The sequence below is a fragment of the Salvelinus alpinus genome, chromosome 7, assembly GCF_045679555.1.
Source record: "Salvelinus alpinus chromosome 7, SLU_Salpinus.1, whole genome shotgun sequence".
In the NCBI taxonomy this organism is placed as follows: Eukaryota; Metazoa; Chordata; class Actinopteri; order Salmoniformes; family Salmonidae; genus Salvelinus; species Salvelinus alpinus.
The window spans coordinates 34,373,002-34,399,339 of NC_092092.1; the positions used below are offsets into that span (position 1 = coordinate 34,373,002).

Sequence of the window (26,338 nt, forward strand, 5' to 3'; positions counted from 1 at the left end):
TTTAACACATTTTAGAATAAGGCTGTAATGTAACAAAATGTGTGAAAAAGTCAAGGGGTCTGAATACTTTCCGAAGGCACTGTATGTACATATAGGTAGGGATGTCAATTGTGTTAAGATTCTATTTGTATGGCGGCAACTCAACAAGCTGTTTGATATTTGGTGAGCGTGCTGCACAAATTGTGGCTCTCTGGTGTAGTATTTTGAATGATTTTATTGATGCCTGTTCAGACGGGAGTATTAACATTAGCATCACCTCCAGCACCCCTACTTTGCGCAGCTATGGGCGAAACTGTGCAGGGAAGCCATTTTGCATAGCTAATTGCTCAGGTACAGTAGAAATAAGGCTTAAATGCCATGATACCCAGCCTCCTCCCTTCACATAGAAAGCAGCCAATGAGAAGACAGAGTCAGATGAGTGGTTACGCCCCATTAAGAGAGCAGTGGTAATAACTTTATTGCAAAAATACAGGATCCCTCTTTCCCTCGTTCGCCAAGCAATGATACCCAGTACCAACACACACAAACACCCTACACGCACACAAACACATACAACTCGCTCTCTAAAAACGACTCCTAGCCCTCTTTCATCCTCACATCATCTCTATTTCACACACATACAGTACATCATTTTATCTCCTCTCTACGTACTTTCTTTCGATCATCGTCGCTCTCTTTCTTCCACTCTCTCTTTGCATTGAATGTCCATTGACTGTTCCTAGCATAGTATACAGCCCTCAAACTCAACTCTGTACCCCGAAGCCAGTTCCACTGTGTTCTTTTCATTGTTCCCCTCTAATCAGAGACTGATTTAGACCTGGGACACCAGGGGTGTGCAGTTCATTATCAGTTAGAACAGAAAACCAGCAGGCTCCGGACCTCGTAGGGTAAGAGTTGAATACCCCTGGTATACATTATCCCTTTTTACTACATAGTGAACCACTTCAGTACTATGTATGTATATGGTGCGAATGGGAATCACACCCTATTCCCTATGTAGGGCTCTGGCCAAAAGTAGTGTGTAGTACATAGGGAGACGGGTGCCATTTGGGATCGAGCCTATGACTTAGTACAGAGTTCAACAGCAGCATTTAATCACGTATCTTCTTGACTTAAATTCGTAAATAAAGCGTCCGTTCGTGGGCGTGTCCACTTCCTGCTTCCTATCTGTCAGGTCAGAGGTCAAGGGTCAGGAGGGAAGGTTGATTTGCATAGCAGACTCATGCGCTACAGTTGGCTACATTCTCCAACATCCACAACACAAACAACAGCAACAAAATAATCAAATTAATAAATACATTTTTTTTGTAAATCACAATGTTAAAGACAGACAGAGAGCTGTGTCTTTGTCTAAGTGCCAACCTTTGGTTTAGATACAACAATCATTTATCAGTTCTGTCTAGATCTCGTTCTGCACTGGCCATTGGTCTCCAAATAGGGATTAGTTATAATGTATTAAATGTATGTACTTATTATGTATATACATACATATTATATGTACATATGTTATAACATGTTCAGCAGGTTAAATCATATCATAACATTTTCAAGACATGTCAGTGTTATTCAGTTAGGGGTAAGTCAGAGAAATAACCCTGTTATAACTGGAGGATGAGAGACAGTGCCATGATAAAAATATATCATGGCATGGCCTTAAAATATATCTCTAATACCTACAGTACATATATTTATATGAAGTATATTTATAATATAGTGTTTCACCATTCATATCTGAGTAACATCAGGGTCAGAACTGAACGGAAAGGTCCAGAAGAAGATAGAGAATCTCAGTAACCAAGAACCAATCATGTTAACCTGAGGCCTCAAATAAATTAGATTACATTTACCCTTCATCAAGTACACTTCAGCAAGTACCCTTCAGCAAACACACTTCCCTTACCCTCGCTCTATCAAAGCTCTCCCTCTCTCACGTTACATCAGGTGTGCAAAAGTTTGTTCCATTTAGCTACCGTTATCTGTAAAAAATAAATAAATAAAGGAAAAAGCAAGGTAGTTTCTCCCGATAGAAATGGGAGAGCAGCGTTAGCCGTTACAACGGTCAGTCAGGTGACCTCCAGCTGAACACTTGTGAAGGTCACTCAATCCAGGACCAGGAGTCACCACTAAAGTTATCAATATCTTCATTATTATCATTATTAGTATGAACATTCCATAAGGTCTTAATAACATACAGGTTTCATATATCGTTTTTCTGTACATGACTTTAGTTATTATTAGAGTTCAGTCTATACGGAGCTATGTAGGCACGTATGCACTAGTCCTGGGGTTCCCTTGGAAACAACATATCCAGGTGTGCTGTGCTGTCATCAGACAGGAAATGCCCATAAAGAAAAAGGAATAAGCCGTGGCTTATCGGTAACCCCCCCCCCCCCCCCCCCCCCCTGTGGATCTTTCAGTCACCTAAAGGTTCCAGAGCCCCTCTGATTGGGGCAGATAAAGCAGGGAGATCATAGGCTAACCCAGGCTAGCTAATCTACTCCCTCCTTTATAGACCCAAAGAGGGGAAGGCTAGCAGGATAATGTTCAGAGTCAGACTATATTAGGAGGCTAACAGGCTAGCAGGTCGCAAGCTAGCTAGCTAGAAGTGTAATTAGGTGAGTTTGTTGTTTTGGGTTTCAGAGTAATTCCTGCTGAGGGGGACTAAGAATGACTGCATAGACTGAATAGTTGAAGAAGGGCGGAGGGTGCGAGATGGGGGTAGAGGGAGGTTAGTAGACCACTGAGGGACGGACGTGGGGAGAGGTGTGTGTTTGGGGTTGGGGGGGGTCCTAGACCAACCCCCTATCATGGCAATGGGTGAGGTGCAGGGCAGCTTTGGAAGATGCCTGTAGCGGTGTGGAGAGTTAGGACCCCGGGTGTCTGCCCTGGGAGCTGCCTTTAGCGGTGTCGAGGGTAAGGACCTGCAAATAGCTGTCCTGGGAGGTGCCTGTAGCGGTGTGGAGAGTTAGGACCCCGGATGTCTGCACTGGGAGGTGCCTGTAGCGGTGTCGAGGGTAAGGACCTGCAAATAGCTGTCCTGGGAGGTGCCTGTAGCGGTGTGGAGAGTTAGGACCCCGGATGTCTGCCCTGGGAGCTGCCTTTAGCGGTGTCGAGGGTAAGGACCTGCAAATAGCTGTCCTGGGAGGTGCCTTTAGCGGTGTCAAGGGTAAGGACCTGCAAATAGCTGTCCTGGGAGGTGCCTTTAGCGGTGTCGAGGGTAAGGACCTGCAAATAGCTGTCCTGGGAGGTGCCTTTAGTGGTGTCGAGGGTAAGGACCTGCAAATAGCTGTCCTGGGAGGTGCCTTTAGTGGTGTGGAGTATTAGGACTCCAAAGAGCTGCTCTGGGAGGTCCCTGTAGCTGTGTGGAGGGTAAGGACCCCATAGAGCTGCCCTGGGAGGTGCCTGTAGAACTGTGGAGGGTTAGGACCCTAGAAGGCTGCCCTGGGAGGTCCCCGTAGCGGTGTGGAGGGTAAGGACCCTAGAGGTCCAATGTGGGATGTGCTTGTAGCGGTGTTGCGTGTTAGGACCCCGGAGAGCTGCCCTACGAGTTTCCTGTAGCGGTGTGGAGAGTAAGGACCCCAGCGAGCTGCCCCCGGAGGTGCCTGTTGCGTAGATGCATAAGGAGGCACGTCAGTGGTCTGAAGACCACTGTCTTAAGTGGTCTGAAGTCAGCTTCACCCCCGTCAGACACCAGAAACTCCCCGCGCCATTGGGCATCTCCTGCAGGGGGAGGGACAAAACAGTGACGGACAGGCCCCAGAGGTGAAGGGTAAGGGGTCATGAAAGGACTGGGTGAAGATAATTATGATAATGATTATGAAGACGAAGATAATGAAGTTGAAGATGACGATGACTAAGATGAAGATGGTGAAGATACATATTATGATGAAGATGGTGATGACGAAGGTGATGATGGTGTAACAATACAGGGTCTCAGAGGAGATTAGGTAAGTAAGCAGAGGCACTGACATCTGTCTGCTTCACCTTCAGAAGGAGAGAGAGAGACGGGGGATAGAGAGAGAGAGAGAGAGAGAGAGAGAGAGAGAGAGAGAGAGAGAGAGAGAGAGAGAGAACAGCAGTGTGATGGTATTGCAGATGAGAATTGGAGGTGAAAACAGCGATGCAGCTCTACAACATGACCACTGGAGTGCAGCAGTGCGTGTGTGTCAGTGGAGGCTGCTGAGGGGAGGACGGCTCATAATAATGGCTGGAACGGGGGAGCAAATGGAAACCATGTGTTTGATGTATTTGATACCATTCCACTAATTCCGCTCCAGCCATTACCACGAGCCCGTCCTCCCCAATTAAGGTGCCACCAACCTCCGGTGGTGTTTGCGTATGATAAACTCACAAAGCTGCGTGCAGCGGTGAGACGGTGGCGACGCGGGTTGACGACTGTGCCGCTCAGACTGCGGACCATTGTGCTGCTGCTGTCAGTCTGGTACACACTCCCCTCCATGTTGGTGTTGGGAGTGAAGGAGCGGGCTGGCCCTCTTACCCCACACTGCAGCCTCCCGGCCGGGCTGCCACCTGGTCGCACGCAGGAGAAAAGAGGTCAGGGACTATATACACACATAGCTTCATACACACACTAGACACACAGCTACTGTACATACACACACTTTAAACATAAACACACATACACACAACTACAATATCTACAGTACGTACCTCTACTTCCTGCCTGGAGACTGGCCCGGTACAGGAAGTCCAGCTCTGATAACTCTGCCTCCTCAGGGTCACAGGGTTCATGCTGTGCAGGTGCAGGCTGGGAGTTGTATTTTCTGTGGGAGAGGTGTGCCTTAATGGGGAGGCAGCGATCTGGAGGTGTGTCATATGGCGTAACCACGGCATCTGGGCGGTCCAAGCTCCAGGAGGACCAATGACTTGTGATGGTGTTGAAGGTGGAAACTTGATTGGGCCAATCAGAAGAGGCGGTGGGCGGGGAGGGATGGGGCTGACTGCGGGATGAGGGGGGGGTGGGCAGAGGGTCAGACTGTTTGTGTGGGGGCTCAGGGTCTGTATACATGTGTGGGGAGTCAGTGTTTGAATGTGGGGGTGGGGGTCGTGTGTGTTGGGGGTCAGAGGGTGAATGTGTGTGTAAGGGGGTCGTGTGTGTGTCGGATATATCCCAGAGTCTGAGAGGTAAAGAGGGAAGAGAGATGGCCAGGTGTCTGCCTAGAGGTCTCACACACACACCCCCAACCTGTAACAACTCCTCCAGCCTCACCCCCTGTCTTTCCTCACCTCTCCTCAACCGCTCCCCCTCCTCAACTTTCCTCAGTCCCTGTCCCCCCACCTCACTCATCCCCACATCCTCCCCCCTCCTGACCCGTTCTCTCCCCTCTCCCCCGCTAAAAAGGCTGTCTCTCCCCTCCTCAACCTGTGCTGCGGAGTTGTCGGTGGGAGGGGGTTGGAGGGATGAGTGGAGAGGGGTGAGGATGGGGGAGGGTCTGTAGGAGAGAGAGGGCTGGCCAGGGCCCAGGGCTGCATCCTGGTAGGCTGGCCGGACCTCTTCCCCCTCCTGATTGGGCGTCAGCAGTACTTGGAGCGGGCCAGGCTGTTCACTGATTGGGCGACAGGAGAGAAAGGGCGGGTCAGAGATGCTCAGCAGCCATTCACAATCAGAGTAAATAAAGGATGAAACAAAAACACTCTTCAAATGGAATGTGTTGAAACAAATGCATCGTATGTCAGGCTCATGACTGTAATGTAGGATTCATAAAGCTATAAGGCACTTAATCATCAAGACACCAGTCAGCAAGCACACACACAAAATCCACCACCACCAACATTAACTCTCTACATCTCCGCTGGCTCAGTAATTACCCAGCAGCCTTTGCAGCAGTCACCCATTAATCACAGCTCAACGTTGATCAATAGAAGAGGAGAGGAAAAAATTATAATAAGGGAATAAAGAATAAATGAGAGAGCAGTTAAGAACAAGAAAGAGGAGGAGAGGAAGAGGGGAAAAAATAACCAGATATAGGAGGGGAGGAAGAGAGGACTGAAGAATGAGAAGAAAGCACTAGTCTCCTCTCCTCATCTTCCCCTACTGGCTACATATACAGTATACCTCCCATCCAACACAGCACCAGCCCCTCACGAACAGACAGACAGGCAGAAAGGCAGACAGACCTACAGCCCACTCCTAGACAGGTCTGGACTAGATATCTCACCATCAACACAACAAGTACCAGTACAAACCAGTAAAGACCAACATTGACCAACACAGACAAATACAGACCAGTACAGACCAATTATCTCAGAGCAGAAACACTTTCCACTGCACTACACACAGAGGAGTTAGGGGTGATTTTTGGACAGGCAGAGCTGGGACACACACAGAAGGGTCCTGGGGTGGGTTTTGGGGACACACAGGGGACAGTTATGGTACCTGCGATGCCCCTGTGGACGGGCGCTTCTTGTCTCCTGCTCCATATCCTGATCCTGTGTGATTGGTTCCCAAGTGCTCCTCATGCACGCAGCTACAGCCAATCCACTATGAGCATTAGCCTCATGCAAGGGGCTGAGCACAGCTGAGAATGTTAACGAGAGAGCAGGAGGACAGAGAGAGAGAGAGATGGTAAGAGCGAGAGATGGAGAGAGATAGAACAGAGAGAGAGAGAGATGGAAATAGTGAGAGATGAAAAGAGAGAGAGAAGAGAGTTGGAAATGGAAATGAGAAAGAGAGTTGGAAATAAATAAAGAGAAGGGAAAGAGGGATGGAGGAAAGAGAGGCAGAAAAAAGAGAAGCAGAGTAGAGGAGTGGTTATGAGGGGGCCAGCATGCAAACAGCTCCTTTATGCGTGTGTGTGTGTGCCCGTGTGTGTGCGTGCATGTCGGTTAGTCAATGACAGAGAGATGAGGGTTTTCAAGAGAGAGAGAGAGCAGAGCTGGGGTCGTGAGATCAGGGGAAGACGCTAGGCCTTCAGAACAGATCTAGTATCAGCTCGTGCAGCGTTTAACCCTAGTGAACGTGCCCACTGCTGTCTGTGTTGTTAGTGGGTTAGGAGAAGATGCAGAGACACAGCAGGAGAGCAACCATCAAATCTGGGGTACGTTCAGAGACGACAAGCAGGTTCCCAATGAGTCACATCAATGTTGACTTGTACTGTGCAAGAAGTGCACTGTGGTTCCTCTCCTGTTGTTAGCTGTGATGTGTTACATGGAACCAGGCAGATTGAGGTTGTTAGTATTAGCTTAAAGCACTGACGTCATTATGCAACGCTAAAACCATTGAGTCGCATTAGAAATAATGCCACCGATTTACCCGAAGGTTATGTGTGTGTGTGTGTGTGTGTTGAAGAAGGTGAACGACAGACAACCAGACACACAGGGACACACGCCCCTACTGATTCAACGGACCAATTAAAACCACCCAGTGATGGTGTGTCAGTGCTGGGCCAAAACAAAAGCCTGCACCCACCAGGGAGTCGAGAACACTCGTCTATACGCTGTTATAGCATCACACACACACACACACACACACACACACACACACACACAGACACAGACACACAGACACACACACACACACACACACACACACACACACACACTCACAGGCGCGCGCGCACACAGACAGTAGGTAACCATAACACACCCAAAATGAGCCACTACACAAAAGTATCTTCTCTCGTGTCCTGACAAGACAAAAGGACGGGACGGACAGACAGCCACCAAAGGAGGAAGGTGTAAGGAACAGACAGTCGCGGTGACGTACGCCCCTCCCTGCCCTCACCCTGGTGTTGCAGCTGGTCTAAGTCCATGTATTTGGAGGGTCTGGGGTTAAATCCCACCGCAGCTTCTCTCTCCGCCGCTTTCCTCCTCTGCTGCTCCTGCTGCCTCGCTCTCCTCACTACCTCCTCCTGAAGCTCATCCAGCTCGCTACGGCCAGCGCCTGCACACACACACATACACACCGTATGCAAGCGCACACACGTACACACAAGCACACGCACGGGGAGGTGGGAGAAACAAACTTTAGAACCTGAATATTGTACAAACACACACACGCTACCCATTTGACACCGTTACATATCACACGCACATATATACACACACACCCAGGTTGCTGTTGCTGCCCCAGCTAGGTGCTGGCAGCTCCTGCAGGATGGCACTGGTGCTCTTGGACTTGGGCACCGAGCGCCACGACGGACCAGACATCAGCACACGCTTCTGACCTACCTCCCTGAGAGAGAGGGAGGGGGAAAGAGAGAGAGAGAAACTCTGTGAGACTGCAACAAGGACAAAACGTATTGCGCTGCCATGGTGTGTGTGTGTGTGTGTGTGTGTGTGTGTGTGTGTGTGTGTGTGTGTGTGTGTGTGTGTGTGTGTGTGTGTGTGTGTGTGTGTGTGTGTGTGTGTGTGTGTGTGTGTGTGTGTGTGTGTTTGTGTGTGTACCTGTCAGGGCTGCTGCTGTTCCTCTCGCTGCTCTCGTAACCACTCTCCATCCTCTGGATCAGACAGGGCTGAAGCTCCACCCCTCTCAACGGGGGAGGAGGAGGGGGGCAGCCCGTACCATTGCCTAGCAACCCAGGCATCCCTGCCACACCGGCCACCCCCCCAGTGTGTCCCCCCAAGCCCGCTACACCCCAGGCCACCTCTCCTGCCCCCTGCAGATCAGGCGTGTTAGTTGGACAGTGTTGATGGAGCTTTGGAGGTAGACGGGGCCCGGGCAGGGTGCTGTAGCCCAGCGGAGAGCCTCTCTGGCGGGTGAAGATGCTGTCGATGTTCAGGGCCTCCCTCCGTGGCCTCCAGGCTGGCCGGTAACATCGACCACCAGAAGAACTGGAGAGTCAAACATTTAGCAGGTAACACTGTGAAAGGTTAACTTACTGTAACAAGCTAGGAGAACAAACTTTACAGCAACACTTGTTATATAAGCCTTCTACTGTGTAACATTCACATGGGCTTGGACTATATGGAAGTACAGTACAGTTCGGAAAGTATTCAGACCTCTTGACTTTTTCCACATTTTGTTACGTTACAACCTTATTCTAAAATTGATTAAATTGTTTTTTCCCCTCATTAATCTAGACACAATACCCAATAATGACAAAGCAAAAAACTTTTAAAAACATTTTTGCAAATCAAAACTGAAATATCACATTTACATAAGTATTCAGACCCTTTACTCAGTACTTTGTTGAAGTAAGTTCAATCTTGGTTTCCTCAGACCAGAGAATCTTGTTGCTCATGGTCTGAGAGTCTTTAGATGCCTTTTGGCAAACTCCAAGCGGGCTCTCATGTGCCTTTTACTAAGGAGTGGCTTCCGTCTGGCCACTCTACCATAAAGGCCTGATTGGTGGAGTGCTGCAGAGATGGTTGTCCTTCTGGAAGGTTCTCCTATCTCCACAGAGGAATTCTCAATCTCTGTCAGAGTGACCATCAGGTTCTTGGTCACTTCCCTGACCAAGGCCCCACTCCCCCGATTGCTCAGTTTTTCGCTTTGTCATTATATGGAGTATTGTGTGTAGATTGCTGAGAATTTGTATTTATTTAATCCATTTTAGAATAAGGCTGTAACGTAACAAAATGTGGAAGAATTCAAGGGTTCTGAATACATTCCAAAGGCACTGTATATGTCAGTATAAATGTGTGTTTCTGTTCAGCAGCACCCACCTAGACTTGGACTCACTGCTAGTGCTCTCATCCTCCCAGTGAGGCCCCACGGCCCCTGCCTCAGAACCCAGCACAGACCCCCCTATACCCGAGGAAGAGGAAGAGGACATGGGACGGGAGGAAGAGGAGGAGGAGACGGGATAGGAACAGGTAGAGGAGGGGGGATGGGAGGAAGAGGAGGAGGAGGAGAAAGGGTGCGAGGAAGAGCATGACGACATGGGACGACGAGAGGAGAGGAGGAACCCAGCTGTCTCTTTATAGTCCCCCTGCTGCAGGGTAGGGGAGGGGGGGCGGGGGGGAGCCTCTGTTACTGAGTCTGACAGAGATAGAGAGAGGGATGGAGAGAGGGATGGAGAGAAAGACAGAAATAGAGAGAGAGGGTGGTTAGATTGTTTTTGTGTTTACCGTTCTCCAACTCTGATCCTGGAGGATTATAGAGTGTGCAGGCTTTTGTTTTAGCCCAGCGCTAACACACCTGATCCAATTGATCAACTAATCATTAGCTGAATCAGATATGTTACTAAAGTGGATTTGTAACATTATGTAATTCACCTGTTGCGTCTGCGCTGTGTAGGGGCGTGCCGTTGTCATGTTTACCGACCACTGTGGTCTGCGATTCGTTGGACAGGTGGCTGCCTGTTGACTGGTGGAGAGGGCGATTTCGAGATGCTCGGTGGCTGGAGCTGTCTGAAGAATCTGTACGGGTATCACTGGATATGGAGGGCTCCCGCCCTGAAAGAGAAAGAAAGAAACAGAGAAAGAGAGAGGGAGGAAAGGAGAGAGAGAGAGACAGACGGACAGACAGAACATGAGAAGAGAGAGAGAGGTTTGGTTTAGGGTACGTGCCAAGCTTAAGGAGTTTTGGGGTGAGGGCCAGGGTTTAGAGGTCAGGGGTTAAAGGTTACCAGAGTCCTCGCTGTCATAGCCAGCCTTGCTGCAGTGCAGCAGGTCCAGCTGGGGGTTAGAGAAGGAGGGGTTGTCCTGCGATACCACCGGCGTCCCCCGGGGGTCAGCATAGAGCAGCAGTAGAGGCTGGTAGTGACCCTTTATACACCGCGCCACCACGTCCTTCCACTTAGGACCGATCTATCGAGATAACGCACACAAACACACACTACTAACCAACATATCTAATGTTGTGCCCTTGAGCAAGGCACTTAGCCCCAGAAAATAGCTCACCATTCAGGGAAGATGAATTTCCGTTCTAACCAAACGGACAATAAAGTATCTATTCCTTATATTCATTAATGATATCCTTTATACAGCTACATTCTCGATAAAAACACATGTCAACTATCTAACTAACTAATTCACTCAGTCACTGACTCACCTCTTTGACGTGGGCGTCGTCAAAGTACATCCACTTGCGTATCTTAGTCTGGAAGAAGAATGTGGAGTAGTGTTTACCATAGTAACACACCATACCAACCAGGTACAGCTCAGCCTGACGAGCCCGCTCCTCTGTCACACGGTAGAACAACTAGGGGAGAGGGAGAGGAGAGAGAGAGAGAGAGAGAGAGATAGAGAGAGAGAGAGGTGAGAAATCAGATGTACTAGAGGATAAAAGAAGAGCAGGTATGAGGTATGTTGTCTAGGCAATCGAAAGAAATCAAGACCACTGAGCTAAAGCCTCTGCTAAGGTTAATCATTGTGTGTGTGTGTGTGTGTGTGTGTGTGTGTGTGTGTGTGTGTGTGTGTGTGTGTGTGTGTGTGTGTGTGTGTGTGTGTGTGTGTGTGTGTGTGTGTGTGTGTGTGTGTGTGTGTGTGTGTGTGTGTGTGTGTGTGTGTGTGTGTGTGTGTGTGTGTGTGTGTGTGTGTTTGCGTGTCTGCGTGTCTTACATCCCCCAGGCGTAGACAGGTGCCCAGGCTGTGAATGACGTCCTCAGCCAGGTCAGAGTGGTCTGAGTCCCAGACCAGGCCGATGGACACTATCTCTGGAGAGTTCATCAGCACACGGCGGATACGCAACACCTCCCCACAGTTACTCTGCAGGGTTGGAAGTGAGGCAGAGGAAACATAAAATAATGCCATTATTAAAAGAGAAGAAGAATGGTTTGAAGTGATTATTAAGGAATCTGAGGAATCTTATTTGGAATCTGGGAGAGAGAGGGATAGTTTGCTGAGTAGTGTTTGTCCAGTAGCCTTCTGTTCTGTTGAGTTCAGAACCATGTGTTCTAGACTCTTCCTCTGACTCACGACCCACCACAGAGCTGGCAGAACACAAACACACACAGAAACGAACACACAAACGCACACACCAGGGCTGGCAAAGCCGGCTCGAAAACAGCCTGAGAACACCCTGGCAACCAGAGAGAGTGCCAGAACACACACACAAAGACAAACACACACACACATACACACACACACACACTCCATTCGTGGGTAGCGGGTTGGACCGGGCTGGCACCGGTACTGACAGGAAGGGATTATGCCAGGACGACCTGGTCCTGAGAAAGGGACACACACACTCTCATAGCAATACACACAACTCATCTGAAAAAAACACACTCAACAGGGCACACGCTCCGAATGGGTTCCGGGAGAAGAGCATGGGGCCATGGGATAAACACGGGACATAGCATGGGGCCAAAGCTATCACAGGCAGTATTGTACAAGCATAGAGGGAAGGGATCCTCTCAGCCTCGCAATAACAAGATAATGGCGATGTGACTAGCAGGGAGACTGGGGACTGGAGGGCTGGGGTGTTGTAGAAGGGGCCAGCCGCCAGGCTCTGCCCAGAGAAGAGGCCCTTTGTGTGGGTACTCTGGCAGAGAGGGGCAGGGTGTGTGGAGCAGCACTGGATCTATTCACCGCCTCACACCAACAGCTCTTTACCATGCGGCAGCAGCACAAAGCTCACACACACACACACACCGGCACGCAAGCCAGTACAAAGAGCTGTCAATGTGTGTTCATCAATGCGTGAGTGTGTTTGTTTGTGTGTGTGTGTGTGTGTGTGTGTGTGTGTGTGTGTGTGTGTGTGTGTGTGTGTGTGTGTGTGTGTGTGTGTGTGTGTGTGTGTGTGTGTGTGTGTGTGTGTGTGTGTGTGTGTGTGTGTACACTCACTGGGCAGTTGCGTAGGTCTCCCATGTTGCTGGCGTTGCGGAGCAGCTCTCCAAACATGTCAGGAGTGGGCTTCTCTCTACACTCTAACATCCTCACCGCCTGGTTACTGCAGCAAGGACACACACACACACACGTGTCCTCAAGAACACACACTGGACTAAACCATACACACACACACACACGTGTCCTCAAGAACCCACACTGGACTAAACTATACACACACACACGTGTCCTCAAGAACCCACACTGGACTAAACCATACACACACACACACACACACACACACACACACACACACACACACACACACACACACACACACACACACACACGTGTCCTCAAGAACCCACACTGGACTAAACTATACACACACACACACACGTGTCCTCAAGAACACACACTGGACAAAACCATACACACACACACACACACACACACACACACACACACACACACACACACACACACACACACACACACACACACACACGTGTCCTCAAGAACCCACACTGGACTAAACCATACACACACACACACACGTGTCCTCAAGAACACACACTGGACTAAACCATACACACACACACGTGTCCTCAAGAACACACACTGGACTAAACTATACACACACATACAGGTAACTGTCAAAATAAAGGAAACACCAACATAAAGTGTCTTAACAAGTTGTTGGGCCCCACGAGCCACCAGAACAGCTTGACTGCACTTTGGCATAGATTCTAGTGTCTGGAACTCTGTCGGAGGGATGCGACACCATTTTGTTCCAGGAGAAATGTTGTTAATGGTGGTGGAAAACGCCGTCTCAGGCGCTGCTGCAGAATCTCCCAGAACTGTTCAACTGGGTGGAGATCTGGTGACTGACATCCCCTATGCCCCTTTTAGACCCCTCTTTCAAAGTCACTGAGATCTCTGTGGAGGCACCTGCATTCAGCATACTTTGCAACCCTTATGTACTGAAGTGTTTCCATTATTTTGTCAGTTACCTGTATATCATCATGAACAGGACACAGTGTACAATACAGTGTACACACACATCCTCAAGAAAAAAAACACTGTACTATACAAACACTGTACACACACACACATATATATTCACACGCACACAAACACGCACATTCGCACAGATACTAGACATACACATTTCCTCAAGAACACACACTGTACACACAGATATGTCTGTTCTCACCAGAGGGACGTGGTAGAGATATAGTGAACCATCTGAATGAAGGGGAGAGGGTCCGACGTGGCTCCACAAATATTACACACACACTGAAAAAAATATATATATATATATATTATAAAGACATACAGAGACATTCTGTTCTCTTATCCACAACGGGCCGGCATGAGTGCAGGCCTTTGCTTCAGTCAAAGCAGGAACACAACTGATGTGCATCCCCAGTCCTCAGGGGCCTGAGTGTCTGCTGCTACGTTTTGATCCATTTATGTCACTTTGTGTAAATAGAATATCCCTATGAACGTGTTAGGGTTTAGTATATGTATGTCCCACCTGTTCGAACAGCGTCATGGCAAACTTCTGGTGTGGTATACAGTGTTTGGCTGTACAGATGTCCTCCCTGGTCTCGGCGCTGATGTGGAAATGGATACGCATCAGTAGGTTCTCCTGAAACACAAAAAAACACACACGTGTATTTTATAAGACCCGCTGGATGTTCTGACTGAACACATTTACTACCAATCGATCAAGTAGTACCTCCCTGACACACACGTACGCAGGCGCAAACATACACACACACACGCACACACAGACACACGCAAACTGTGGAGGCGAGGAGAGGATCTAACGCCGCTGTGTAGGAGAGGGACACTGAAAAATAGCACCTATCCCTTTAGCTCTGTCTCTGTCCTCCCCTCGCCTTCTTTCTCGCTCTCTCTCTCCTCCGTCCCTCTCCCGGGTTTCTCCCCTCCTCCTCCCGCTCTCTTCCTCTTCTCCCCTCCTCTGTCCGTTGACTGGTCACTCCAACTCTTATTAGCTTAAAAGCAATTATCTGTATCGATGTTTACACACTGGGATAAACACACACGACTCCTGTATAATCCTATAGAGAGGGACAGAGTTAGCTAAATGGCTAATGCTAGCAGAGCTGGGCTGCGAGTCTTAATAGAGGCAGAAGGACACAAAACAGACAGGCGTTAGATGGACCACCCTCCTGCAGGAATTTGTTCCAGCCCTGCTCAAACGCATCTTACTTCGCGAATCAAGTAGAATTAGATGGTGTTAGAGCAGGGCTGGAGTGATAGCACGCACACGCAGAAGCTCCCAATGAGGAGGGTTGGCGTGTGTGTGGGTGCGCGTGTGTGCGTGTGCGTGTGCGTGTGTGTGTTAGGCTTACGAAGCATTCTGCTGCGTCGTCCATGATCCCCAGCTGGAAACGCTGTTCGTCCTGGAAGGTCTTGGCCAGCGCACTCCGCAACACGTCCGACGGTAACACACGCTCACTGCTGAACTGGAACTGGGCAAAGATACTCTACACACACACACACACACACACACACACACACACACACACACACACACACATACACTAAAACTGAACAAATTGCAGCTTTAACAGAGTAGAACGTACCATAATACAACTCCGTCCAAGTGGTTGCGTCTTGGTCGGACGTCTACCACGGTGTGAGGACAGAGGAGGAGTATTACAACAGTTCTACAACTATTACCTCTTCCCTCATTGTTTCACTATAGACAAACTGGGACGCCCCTTTAAGGCTAGAGAGGTGTGTGTGTGTGTGTGTGTGTGTGTGTGTGTGTGTGTGTGTGTGTGTGTGTGTGTGTGTGTGTGTGTGTGTGTGTGTGTGTGTGTGTGTGTGTGTGTGTGTGTGTGTGTGTGTGTGTGTGTGTGTGTGTGTGTGTGTGTGTGTGTGTGTCACGGTGGCTCTGCTGACTGCAGCAATGCGCCAAGGAGAGTAGAGGGGGACTATACCCTACAGAGAGGGAGGGGGGGAAGGAAAGAGAAAGAGAAAGGAAAGAGGGGAGATATAAAGAGGGGGAGGAGGGAGGTGTGTGTGTGATTGAGCTGAGGGGAAAATTCCTAAGCATCACTCTACTACAGCAAGAGAGGACAGGAGAAATCGACACCACTACCATATTCATCTCTCCCTCCCCCGGTCTCTCCCCCGCTATGTTCATCTCTCTGGCTGAACTTAGACAGGCAGCCCAACTCTGATTTTTTTCCACTAATTTGTTTTTTTGACCAACCAGATCTGAAAAAGAGCGAAATGTGAAAAGGTCTGATGTAATTGGTCAAAAGACCAATTAGTGGAAAAATGATCAGAATTGGGCTCTCTCTCCTACTCACTCCCACTCTCTCAACTGGTGCGGAAGGAGGACCAAGGGGTGGTGAACATTGTGTCGCAAGTTAGGGATGATGTCTAATCAGCAGACAGAATCTGTTCAACTCACAGCAGTTATCTTTACTATAGCCTCACATGTACACCAACCATACTTCTTCACCTACGAGCTTGTGTGCGTGCGTGCGTGCGTGTGTGTGTGCGTGTGTGTGTGCGTGCGTGTGTGCGTGCGTGCGTGCGTGGGTTCTGCTGTCTCAGCTCTTTCAGTCAGCCAATTAATTACAGAGGCTCAGGAGACACTAACAAATGCACCACTACACACACACACCCTACACGACACACACTTCTACACACACATAGTACACACCAACAACACTACATTATACTATGCACACACCAACACTGCTACAAAACACAATGTACTCAGACTGACACACATCCCTATACACCCTAATACATTTCCCTACACACACCATCATTAGAACGCATTGCCATACACACCATACGAAATACACACTGTTATGTGTACTGATACCCAGCATCAGTAATACACCCACAGTATACTGTCGAACACACACACTCGTACGTGCTGCATGCTACATAAGAGCTAAGTGACTAAACACACAATAGATATAACAGGTAAATACGACAAATCAAATCAAATGTTATTTGTGACATGCTTCAAAAACAACAGGTGTAGACTAACAGTGAAATGCTTACGGGCCCTTCCCAACAATGCAGAAAGAAAAACATATATATTAATAATAACACAAGGAATAAATACACAATGAGTAATGGTAACTTGGCTATATACACGGGGTACCAGTACCGAGTCAATATGCAGGGGTTCAAGGTAATTGAGGTAGATATGTACATATACAGTACCAGTCAAAATTTTTGACACACCTACTCATTTCTTTATTTTTACTATTTTTACTATCTATATTGTAGAATAACAGTGAAGACATCAAAACTATGAAATAACACATATGGAATCATGTAGTAACCAAAAAAGATTTAAACAAATCAAAATATATTTTATATTTGAGATTCTTCAAAGTAGCCATTCTTTGCCTTGATGACAGCTTTGCTCACTCTTGGCATTCTCTCAACCAGCTTCATGATGAATGCTTTTCCAACAGTCTTGAAGGAGTTCCCACATATGCTGAGCTGCTTATGTTGGCTGCTTTTCTTTCACTCTGTGGTCCAACTCATCCCAAACCATCTCAATTGGGTTGAGGTCAGGTGATTGTGGAGGCAAGGTCATCTGATGCAGCACTCCATCACTCCCCTTCTTGGTCAAATAGCCTTTACACAGCCTGGAGGTGTGTTTTGGGTCGTTGTCCTGTTGAAAAACAAATTATTGTTCCACTAAATGCCAACCAGATGGGATGGCATATCGCAGCAGAATGCTGTGGTAGCCATGCTGGTTAAGCCTTGAATTCTAAATAAATCACAGACAGTGTCACCAGCAAAGCACCCCCACAACATCACACCTCCTCCTCCATGCCTCACGGTAGGAACCACACATGCAAAGTTCATCCGTTCAACTACTCTGCATCTCACAAACACACGGCAGTTGGAACCAAAAATATCAAATTTGGAGTCATCAGACCAAAGGACAGATTTCCACCGGTCTAATGTCCATTGCTCTTTCTTGGCCCAAGCAAGTCTCTTCTTCTTATTGGTGTCCCTTAGTAGTGGTTTCTTTGCAGCAATTCAACCATGAAGGCCTGATTCACACAGTCTCCTCTGAACAGTTGATGTTGAGATGTGTCTGTTACTTGAACTCTGTGAAACATTTATTTGGGCTGCAATTTATGAGGCTGGTAACTCTAATGAACTTATCCTCTGCAACAGAGGTAACTCTAGGTCTTCCTTTCCTGTGGCGGTCCTCATGAGAGCCAGTTTCATCATAGCGCTTGATGGTTTTTGCGACTGCACTTGAAGAAACTTTCAAAGTTCTTGAGATTTTCCGCATTGACTGACCTTCATGTCTTAAAGTAATGATGGACGGTCATTTCTCTTGGCTTATTTGAGCTGTTCTTGCCATAATATGGACTTGGTCTTTTACCAAATAGGGCTATCTTCTGTATAAAACCCCCTACCTTGTCACAACACAACTGATTGGTTCAAACAAATTAAGAAGGAAAGAAATTCCACAAACTAACTTTTAACAAGGCACACCTGTTAATTGAAATGCATTCCAGGTGACAACTTCATGAAGCTGGTTATTTATGTAATAGTTTATGTGTCGGGGGGCTAGGGTCAGTCTGTTATATCTGGAATATTTTCTCCTGTCTTATCCGGTGTCCTGTGTGAATTTAAGTATGCTCCCTCTAATTCTCTCTCTCTCTTTCTCTCTTCTCTTGAAGGACCCGAGCCCAAGGACCATGCCTCAGGACTACCTGGCCTGATGACTCCTTGCTGTCCCCAGTCCACCTGGTCGTGCTGCTGCTCCAGTTTCAACTGTTCTGCCTACGGCTATGGAAACCTGACCTGTTCACCGGACGTGCTACCTGTCATAGACCTGCTGTTTTCGACTCTCTCTCTCTACCGCACCTGCTGTCTCTAACTCTGAATGATCGGCTATGAAAAGCCAACTTACATTTACTCCTGAGGTGCTGACCTGTTGCACCCTCTATAACCACTGTGATTATTATTATTTGACCCTGCTGGTCATCTATGAACGTTTGAACATCTTGGCCATGTTCTGTTATAATCTCCACCCGGCATAGCCAGAAGACGACTGGCCACCCCTCTGAGCCTGGTTCCTCTCTAGGTTTCTTCCTAGGTTCCTGCCTTTCTAGGTAGTTTTTCCTAGCCACCGTGCTTCTACATCTGCATTGCTTGCTGTTTCGGGTTTTAGGCTGGGTTTCTGTATAGCACTTTGTGACATCGGCTGATGTAAAAAAGGACTTTATAAATCAATTTGATTGATTTGATTGATTGAGAGAATGCCAAGAGTGTGCAAAGCTTTCATCAAGGCAAAGGGTGGCTACTTTGAAGAATCTCAAATATAAAATACTTTTTGGTTACTACATGATTCCATATGTGTTATTTCATAGTTTCGATGTCTTCACTATTATTCTACAATGTAGAAAATAGTAAAAAATATGATTCTCATTCTATGAGAAGCTGTGTCCAAACTTTTGACTGGTACTGTACGTAGGTAGGGATAAAGTGACTAGGCAACAGGATAGATAATAAACAGTAACAGCAGCGTATGTGATGAGTCAGAAGAGTTAGTTTGTTTCCAGGTTCTTTGGCTTAGTGATGAGCTCGGAGGGCACTATGGTGTTGAACGCTGAGCTGTAGTTGATGAACAGCATACAGCATTCTCACGTAGGTGTTCCTTTTGTCCAGATGGGAAAGGGCAGTGCGGAGTGCAATAGAGATTGCGTCATCTGTGGATTTGTTGGGGCGGTATGCGAATTGGAGTGGGTCCAGGGTGTCTGGGATGATGGTGGTGATGTGCGCCATGACCAGCCTTTCAAAGCATTTCATGGCTACAGATGTGAGTGCTACGGGGAAACAGTCATTTAGACTAGGCTTTTTTGGGCACAGGGACTATGGTGGTCTGCTTGAAACGTGTCGATATTACAGGCTGGGTCAGGGAGAAGTTGAAAATGTCAGTTAAGACACTTGCCAGCTGGTCAGCGCATGCTCTGAGCTACATACAGTACCAGCTACGGTCATCAAAATGTTAAAAAGTGTTTAAATCAATTCTAATCAGGTATTGAATGAATTATAGCACATGAAAACAATTCTTGACACGGACAAATAATTAATGGATTTCAGGTATTTTGGTGGGAATTCAGGTATTATTGAAAAATGATTGTAAAATGTCCCCGTTTTTTTCTTAGAATGCACTCATATATAAATTTTCTAACGGAATCGGGTATTTATTTTATTTATTTATTTTAAATAGAAATATATGTATTAGATTAACATAAAGGGGTGGACCAGGGCTGCAATAGAACAAGGTCCTCTGTCTAGGCCTACCAGCACTCACCTGTCTAGACTGCCTCATGAATTACTGTTGTTGTCACGTTGTGTTGTAATAATTCAACAACTTTGTCAATAGCAGGATACCCTCAGACTAGAAATCAACACGCTTGGCTCTAGATTACACCTATCTATACATACTCTACATCAGACATAATATCACCATAATCCGAGTGATCCTTTTTGGAAGTTGCTTTCATTTAAGCACGTCTGATTTGTAAACACTTCAACTATGTCAAAGGATTACTTTTTTCCATTCCACCAAAAATAAACACACATCAAAATAAAGTTTATTGCAATGTAAGTGTCGAGACGATGTGTTAAATCCCAGACGAGGCTTCAGCGTTCTTATAGATGCAACGGAAAGACAATGTATTCCATTGAGCCCATTTCAGCCAATATCGGGGTGTGTCTGACAGGTCATTACAGACATTTCCACGGTTGTAACGTTAACGGGGAAAAACGACAGGCAAAAGCAAGAGTGTGAAAGAGACGCAGGAGTTAAATGAAAGCCATCAATGCAGCGAGATTTAAGTGACTGACAAGAGGAAGTTGCACCCCTCAAACACAGGAAATAGACGGCTGTAAAAGACAGATCCTCAGGTGGGCGGGGCATGCGCCCGTTGCTAGGTACGTAGAGAATTCACAGAGCTGCACCTACCTTGAGGGCACAGAAGATGCAAGAGTCTTCCATACACTTGTGAGTGGTCAGCTGGCGGAAACTTCTACGGAAGATATCCAGATGCCACAGAACCTAAGGCGAAAACATAAGCGTTATATATTTACATTTTTATATATTGGATATATTTACATTTTGAAGAGGAGGCATGTAACCTAGAGGTCAGACCAGCAAACAAAGGGTTGACGGTTCGAATCCCAGCTGGTAAACATTTGGTGGGATGCGAGTCGGGTATTGTGACAGCAAAGAAATTATCATAAAAAGTATTCAAATTAAGACATTCAACCGTATTCAAAGTGTGTGTGAAAGGGGGGGAGAGGAAGGTGACAGTGCATGCCCTCCTCCTCCATCCCTCCTTAGTTTGTTTATTTATGATTAATCAGCTCCCAGCTGTGAAACATCACTACAGCGGACAGAGAGGACATACTCTACCTCCATCCCTCCCTCTCTCTATCCTCTCTCCTCTCTCTCCTCCCTCCCTCTCTCACCCACTGTCTATTTCTCTCTCTCTCTCTCTCTATCTTTCTCTTCCTTTCTTTCTTTATTTCTGTTCCTGTATCTCTCTCTCTCTCTCTCTCTCTCTCTCTCTCTCTCTCTCACCATCTCATCACCGAATCATTGCTCCCCAGGGACTCAGAGAGTGAAATATCACTGAGAATGACAGTCTAGCACAGCTACGCCACCGTTCAAAAGTTTGGGGTCACTTAGAAATGTCCTTGTTTTTGAAAGAAAAGCACATTTTCTGTCCATTTAAATAACATCAAATTGATCAGAAATACAGTGTAGACATTGATAACGTTGTAAATGACTATTGTAGCTGGAAACGGCTGATTTTTAATGGAATATCTATCTACGTAGGCGTATAGAGGCCAGTTTCCAGCTACAATAGTCATTTACAACGTTAACAAAGTCTACACTGTATTTCTGATCAGTTTTACGTTATTTTAATGGACAGAAAATGTGCTTTTCTTCCAAAAACAAGGACATTTCTAAGTGACCCCAAACCTTTGAAAGTAGTGTATACACTGACCAGGTGGATCCAGGTGAAAGCTATGATCCCTTATTGATGTCAGTCAGTGTAGATGAAGTGGAGGAGTCAGGTTAAAGAAGGATTTTTAAGTCTTGAGACATGGATTGCGTATGTGTGCCATTCAGAGGGTGAATGGACAAGACAAAAGATTTCAGTGCTTTTGAACAGGGTATGGTAGGAGGTGCCAGACGCACCGATTTGAGTGTGTCAAAACTGCAACGCCGCTGGGTTTTTCACACTCAACAGTTTCCGTGTGCATCAAGAATGGTCCACCACTCAGAGGACATCCAGCCAACTTGACACAACCGTGGGGAGCATTGGAGTCAACATGGGCCGGCATCCCTGTGGAACGCTTTCAACACCTTGCAGTCCCATGCCCCGATAAATGAAGAATGTTCTGTACACTCAGTGTATGTTTGTATGTGTGCGTGTGTGTACCTGCAGGGCGCTGTTTAAAAAGCAGCTGTTCTGTCCAGGTTCATTGCTCAGGCCTTTACTCGGGGCGAAGGAGGCCATAGTCCGCGGGGTCGTGATCAGGCCCTGTAGCCCTCCACCGGGACTTCCGCTGCCACCGCCCGACGCAAAGTAGTTCCTCTTCCACGACATCACTTCCTGCTGGGCGCTTCCATCACCACAGAAACACAGGGAGGGGGCGGGGGCGTGAGATGGAACAACGTGTTCTAAGTTACTCCCATTAGAGAGGGAGCGGGATTGAGAGAGAGATAAAGAGAAGAGATCAAAAGATGGGGAGAGAGAGCTACGGTCTCTTTAAGTCCTGACTGGCAGGTGTCCACTGTCCTTTACTTCCACAGTCTTTAACTGTTCTGCTGATATTCTGTGTCCAGGGTCTTCTATTCCTCAGTGTCCCCTGGCTCTTCTTTTCGCTGCCTGCAAGAGACAAACCACACAACACAATCACCACAGGGTCAGCTAGATCTCTAATAAAACACACGTTCACAGTGTACAGGCCTACTACATCGTAGCAACATTTTACCTCCGCAAAACCGCACCGAAGTCTCCAATGTATACCATAATACTCACAATATTGTAGCCTGCAAACTGTCCTGAAAGTTAAAGAATAAACACCGAGTGTAGTACTGTACTGTACTGTAGACAGATTTGTGTCAGACTACTGTTGTGATGAGCTGTCTGCTATGTCATTATTAGGACAGTTTTATCTGGGCCTTATTTTGGAGCAGTATTACTCACCGTGTGTGAATGTCAGTGCACATGCCTGAATGGTTGTGTGTGTACAGTCACTGTCTGTGTCTGTGCATTGTCGCTGCCACTGTGTGTGTGTGTGTTTTACTATCCTTGTGACCAGAAGTCCTCACAAGGATAGTAAAACAAGGAAAATTCGGACAAGTGGGGACATTTTGCCGGTCCCCACAAGGAAAAAAGGCTATTTTCATCTTATGGGTTAGTTTTAGGGCTAGGGTTACAACTAGGGTTAGGGGTTAGGTTTAGGGCTAGGTTTAGGGTTAGGGTTAGGTGTTAAGGTTAAGGATAGGGTTAGGTTAAGGGTTAGGGTGAGAGTTAGGTTTAGAGTTACGGGTTAGGGAAAACAGGATTTTGAAAGGAAATCCATTGTTTCTACCCCACAAGGGTAGTAAAACAAACGTGTGTGTGTGTTGCGTGTGTGTGTGTGTGTTGCGTAACAGACTGGTCAGTAGTGGAGCCGCAGTGCACTCCCCCCCGTTGCCGTGCTGCCATAGCGACCCCTTGGCGACGGTCCAGAGGGCACAGCGATGCTGCGGTGTACGGGTGGTGTGTGTGTGTGTGTGTGTGTGTGTGTGTGTGTGTGTGTGTGTGTGTGTGTGTGTGTGTGTGTGTGTGTGTGTGTGTGTGTAAGATGGCGTGGGCTGTTTCTATAGCGATGGCTCCAGCAGGACACAGTCGTGGGCATTAAAAGAGATACAGTGTGTACCCTCCGGACAGTCACTCTGCTGTGCTTAGTGTACGGTTAATAACACTACATCATCTACAGGACATAAACACCTAAACAATGTTTGTCTATGTTGATTGGAGCGAGGAGCATATCACTCTCTCCTACTGTAATTATACTGTATTATTTGGGGTGAAAAATAGAGAGGAACACGGGTGGGGGGGGGGGGTCAAAACAGGGAAATGTACAGAGAAGCAGAGGGAGGGGGGAGAGAGAAATCCTCTCTTACATAACCCCTCTCCCCTGGTGACCATGAGAAGCACGGCCTGCTGTAAACAACCCTCCAATCAACAGCCTGCTCACGACGTCCTGATCCCACAGCACTGGACAGCCTAAAACACACAAGCATGCAGAGAGAAAGAGAGAGAGAGAGAGAGACAAACTAGAGATGGATTTATACTGGATTTGTGTGATGTTCATGTTCCCATTGACATTTTACTCAAAAGAACAACAACATCCAGTATTGAACTGATGTGATCTTGTGTGTGTGCGTATGTCTGTCTGTGTGTGTGTGTGTGTGTGTGTTCATTTTCTCGGCTAGTTACCATGGAAATAGGCCAAGCTGCAGGCACGTGGGGGAAAAGCCGAACCATGTGCTCCAACACACACACACACACACACACACACACACACACACACACACACACACACACACACACACACACACACACACACACACACACACACACACACACACACACACACACGGCCAGAGCCTGAACCTGGTGGTGATGGTGGTGATGTGTATTGATGGTTGAGAGTTCCTGGCAGCCAGGGTGAGTCAGAGTATTACTAATATTCAATCAAACTCTAAGACCCTGTGGTCCAGCACCATGAACACGTAATGCCCTACTCTACACCACCCATATTGGTCACTACACCATAGATGTGCTCCAGTTCTCCCCCTATCCCTCTTTTTCCCCTCCTTCTCACTGTAGTAGTTGATAGAGGCTGGTGACACCACAGGCCAGCACAGTGAAAGACAATCTACTGTCCACACACACAATGGCCTCCCTTACAGCTGGCTGCACCCCACACACACAACCACCCCCAACAACAAAAACAACAACAAAGATGACAACAACAACAACAACAACAACCGATGGTCACCCAGGCGGGTCACTAGAGTAACAAATAACATGAATTAGCTACTGAGAGTTGCATTGTGTTGTCAAGTCTTAAAGCCTGTCTCTATTTTTATCCCCCTTTCCTGCCCTCCCTCTCTCTCTGGCTCTCCTCCCACACTGCTTTCAGGCCGGGATCCAATCCAATCAGCGCTAGATCCTTGTTACAGCTCCCTTGACATTTAAAGATGATTTCTGATTGAGCCGACATATGAAGTGTTCAGCGCGAATGCGTTCTCGGCGAACGCGGAACATTGCCTTTAAAAGGTGCATAGTCAAGTACCAAATATATCAGGAGATAAAAATGCACAGCCTGATCCACGTCTGAATGTCTTACTGTTCAAAATGCATTTGTTTACATTTTCTAACATGACCATTATCTTACTTTCTGAGTTTCTCTCAACAAGAATGCATTCAGGCAAAATGTGTCTACTTCATTTAACCCTAACTCTCTGAATCACAGCAATGCGGGGAACTGTGTTAATAAAGCAAGGTCTACAGCACCTAGGAGTAGTTGTTTTGGAGTTAAATGCCTTGCTCAAGGGCAGAACAGCAGCTCGGGGATTCAAACTAGCAACCTTTTGTTTACTGACCAAACAGTCTTAACCACGAGGCTACCTGTCGCCAATAGAGGGAACGTTCCAGAAATAATTTGCATGCTTGATTGAACGCCTTTTCACTATGCAGGTGGGTCTATGAGGTAGTGCAGGGGGTCCGTGGCCAGATCTCAAAATATTACCAAATATATTCAGTACCTGTCAAAAGTTTGGACACACCAACTCATTCAAGGGTTTTTCTTTATTTGACTATTTTCTACATTGTAGGATAATAGTGAAGACATCAAAACTAGGAAATAACACATATGGAATCATGTAGTAACCAAAAAAGTGTTAAACAAATCAAAATGTGAGATTCTTCAAAGTAGCCACCCTTTGCCTTGATGACAGCTTTGCACACTCTTGGCATTCTCTCAACCAGCTTCATAAGGTAGTCACCTGGAATGCAATTCAATTAACAGGTATGCCATGTTTAAAGTTAATTTGCATAATTTCATTCCTTCTTAATGCGTTTGAGCCAATCAGTTGTGTTGTGACAAAGTAGGGGTGGACAAAAGGAAAACCTCTTGGCAAATAGTACCCGCAAAACACCAGTCCCAACATCAACAGTGAAGAGGCGACTCCGGAATGCTGGCCTTCGAGGCAGCGTTGCAAAGAAAAAGCCATATCTCAGACTGGCCAATAAAAATAAAAGATTAAGATGGGCAAAAGAACATAGACACTGGACAGAGGAACACTGGCCAGCATCCCGGAGTTGCCTCTTCACTATTGACGTTGAGACTAGTGTTTTGCGGATACTATTTAATGAAGCTGCCAGTTGAGGACTTGTGAGGTGTCTGTTTCTCAAACTAGACACTCTAATGTACTTGTCCTCTTGCTCAGTTGTGCACCGGGGCCTCCCACTCCTCTTTCTATTCTGGTTAGAGCCAGTTTGAGCTGTTCTGTGAAGGGAATAGTACACAGCGTTGTACAAGA

The 26,338-nt window shown here is 47.1% G+C and overlaps 1 protein-coding gene across 5 annotated transcripts in view; it reads right to left on the bottom strand.

The window, feature by feature from the left end:
- Nucleotides 1-417: 417 nt before the first annotated feature.
- The window catches only part of LOC139580865 (ubiquitin carboxyl-terminal hydrolase 54-like), a 30,968-nt gene continuing 5,047 nt past the window's right edge, over nucleotides 418-26,338 (bottom strand). For 2 of the 5 annotated variants that reach the window (XM_071409945.1, XM_071409947.1), the window contains exons 2-19: nucleotides 22,176-22,625; nucleotides 20,690-20,782; nucleotides 15,060-15,194; nucleotides 14,216-14,329; nucleotides 13,892-13,974; nucleotides 12,694-12,802; nucleotides 11,467-11,613; nucleotides 10,958-11,107; nucleotides 10,533-10,713; nucleotides 10,180-10,359; nucleotides 9,628-9,943; nucleotides 8,407-8,793; nucleotides 8,070-8,194; nucleotides 7,745-7,903; nucleotides 6,398-6,539; nucleotides 4,672-5,567; nucleotides 4,352-4,530; nucleotides 418-3,720 (exon numbers count right to left, since the gene is read on the bottom strand). In XM_071409945.1, coding sequence (XP_071266046.1) covers nucleotides 3,631-3,720; nucleotides 4,352-4,530; nucleotides 4,672-5,567; nucleotides 6,398-6,539; nucleotides 7,745-7,903; nucleotides 8,070-8,194; nucleotides 8,407-8,793; nucleotides 9,628-9,943; nucleotides 10,180-10,359; nucleotides 10,533-10,713; nucleotides 10,958-11,107; nucleotides 11,467-11,613; nucleotides 12,694-12,802; nucleotides 13,892-13,974; nucleotides 14,216-14,329; nucleotides 15,060-15,194; nucleotides 20,690-20,782; nucleotides 22,176-22,343 — 3,654 coding nt within the window. In that variant the 5' untranslated portion in view covers nucleotides 22,344-22,625 and the 3' untranslated portion in view covers nucleotides 418-3,630. Of the gene's footprint in view, nucleotides 3,721-3,741; nucleotides 3,985-4,351; nucleotides 4,531-4,671; nucleotides 5,568-6,397; nucleotides 6,540-7,744; nucleotides 7,904-8,069; nucleotides 8,195-8,406; nucleotides 8,794-9,627; nucleotides 9,944-10,179; nucleotides 10,360-10,532; nucleotides 10,714-10,957; nucleotides 11,108-11,466; nucleotides 11,614-12,693; nucleotides 12,803-13,891; nucleotides 13,975-14,215; nucleotides 14,330-15,059; nucleotides 15,195-20,689; nucleotides 20,783-22,175; nucleotides 22,626-23,911; nucleotides 24,015-26,338 lie in introns of those variants that run through there. The other 3 variants (XM_071409946.1, XM_071409948.1, XM_071409949.1) reach the window with 3 other exon arrangements.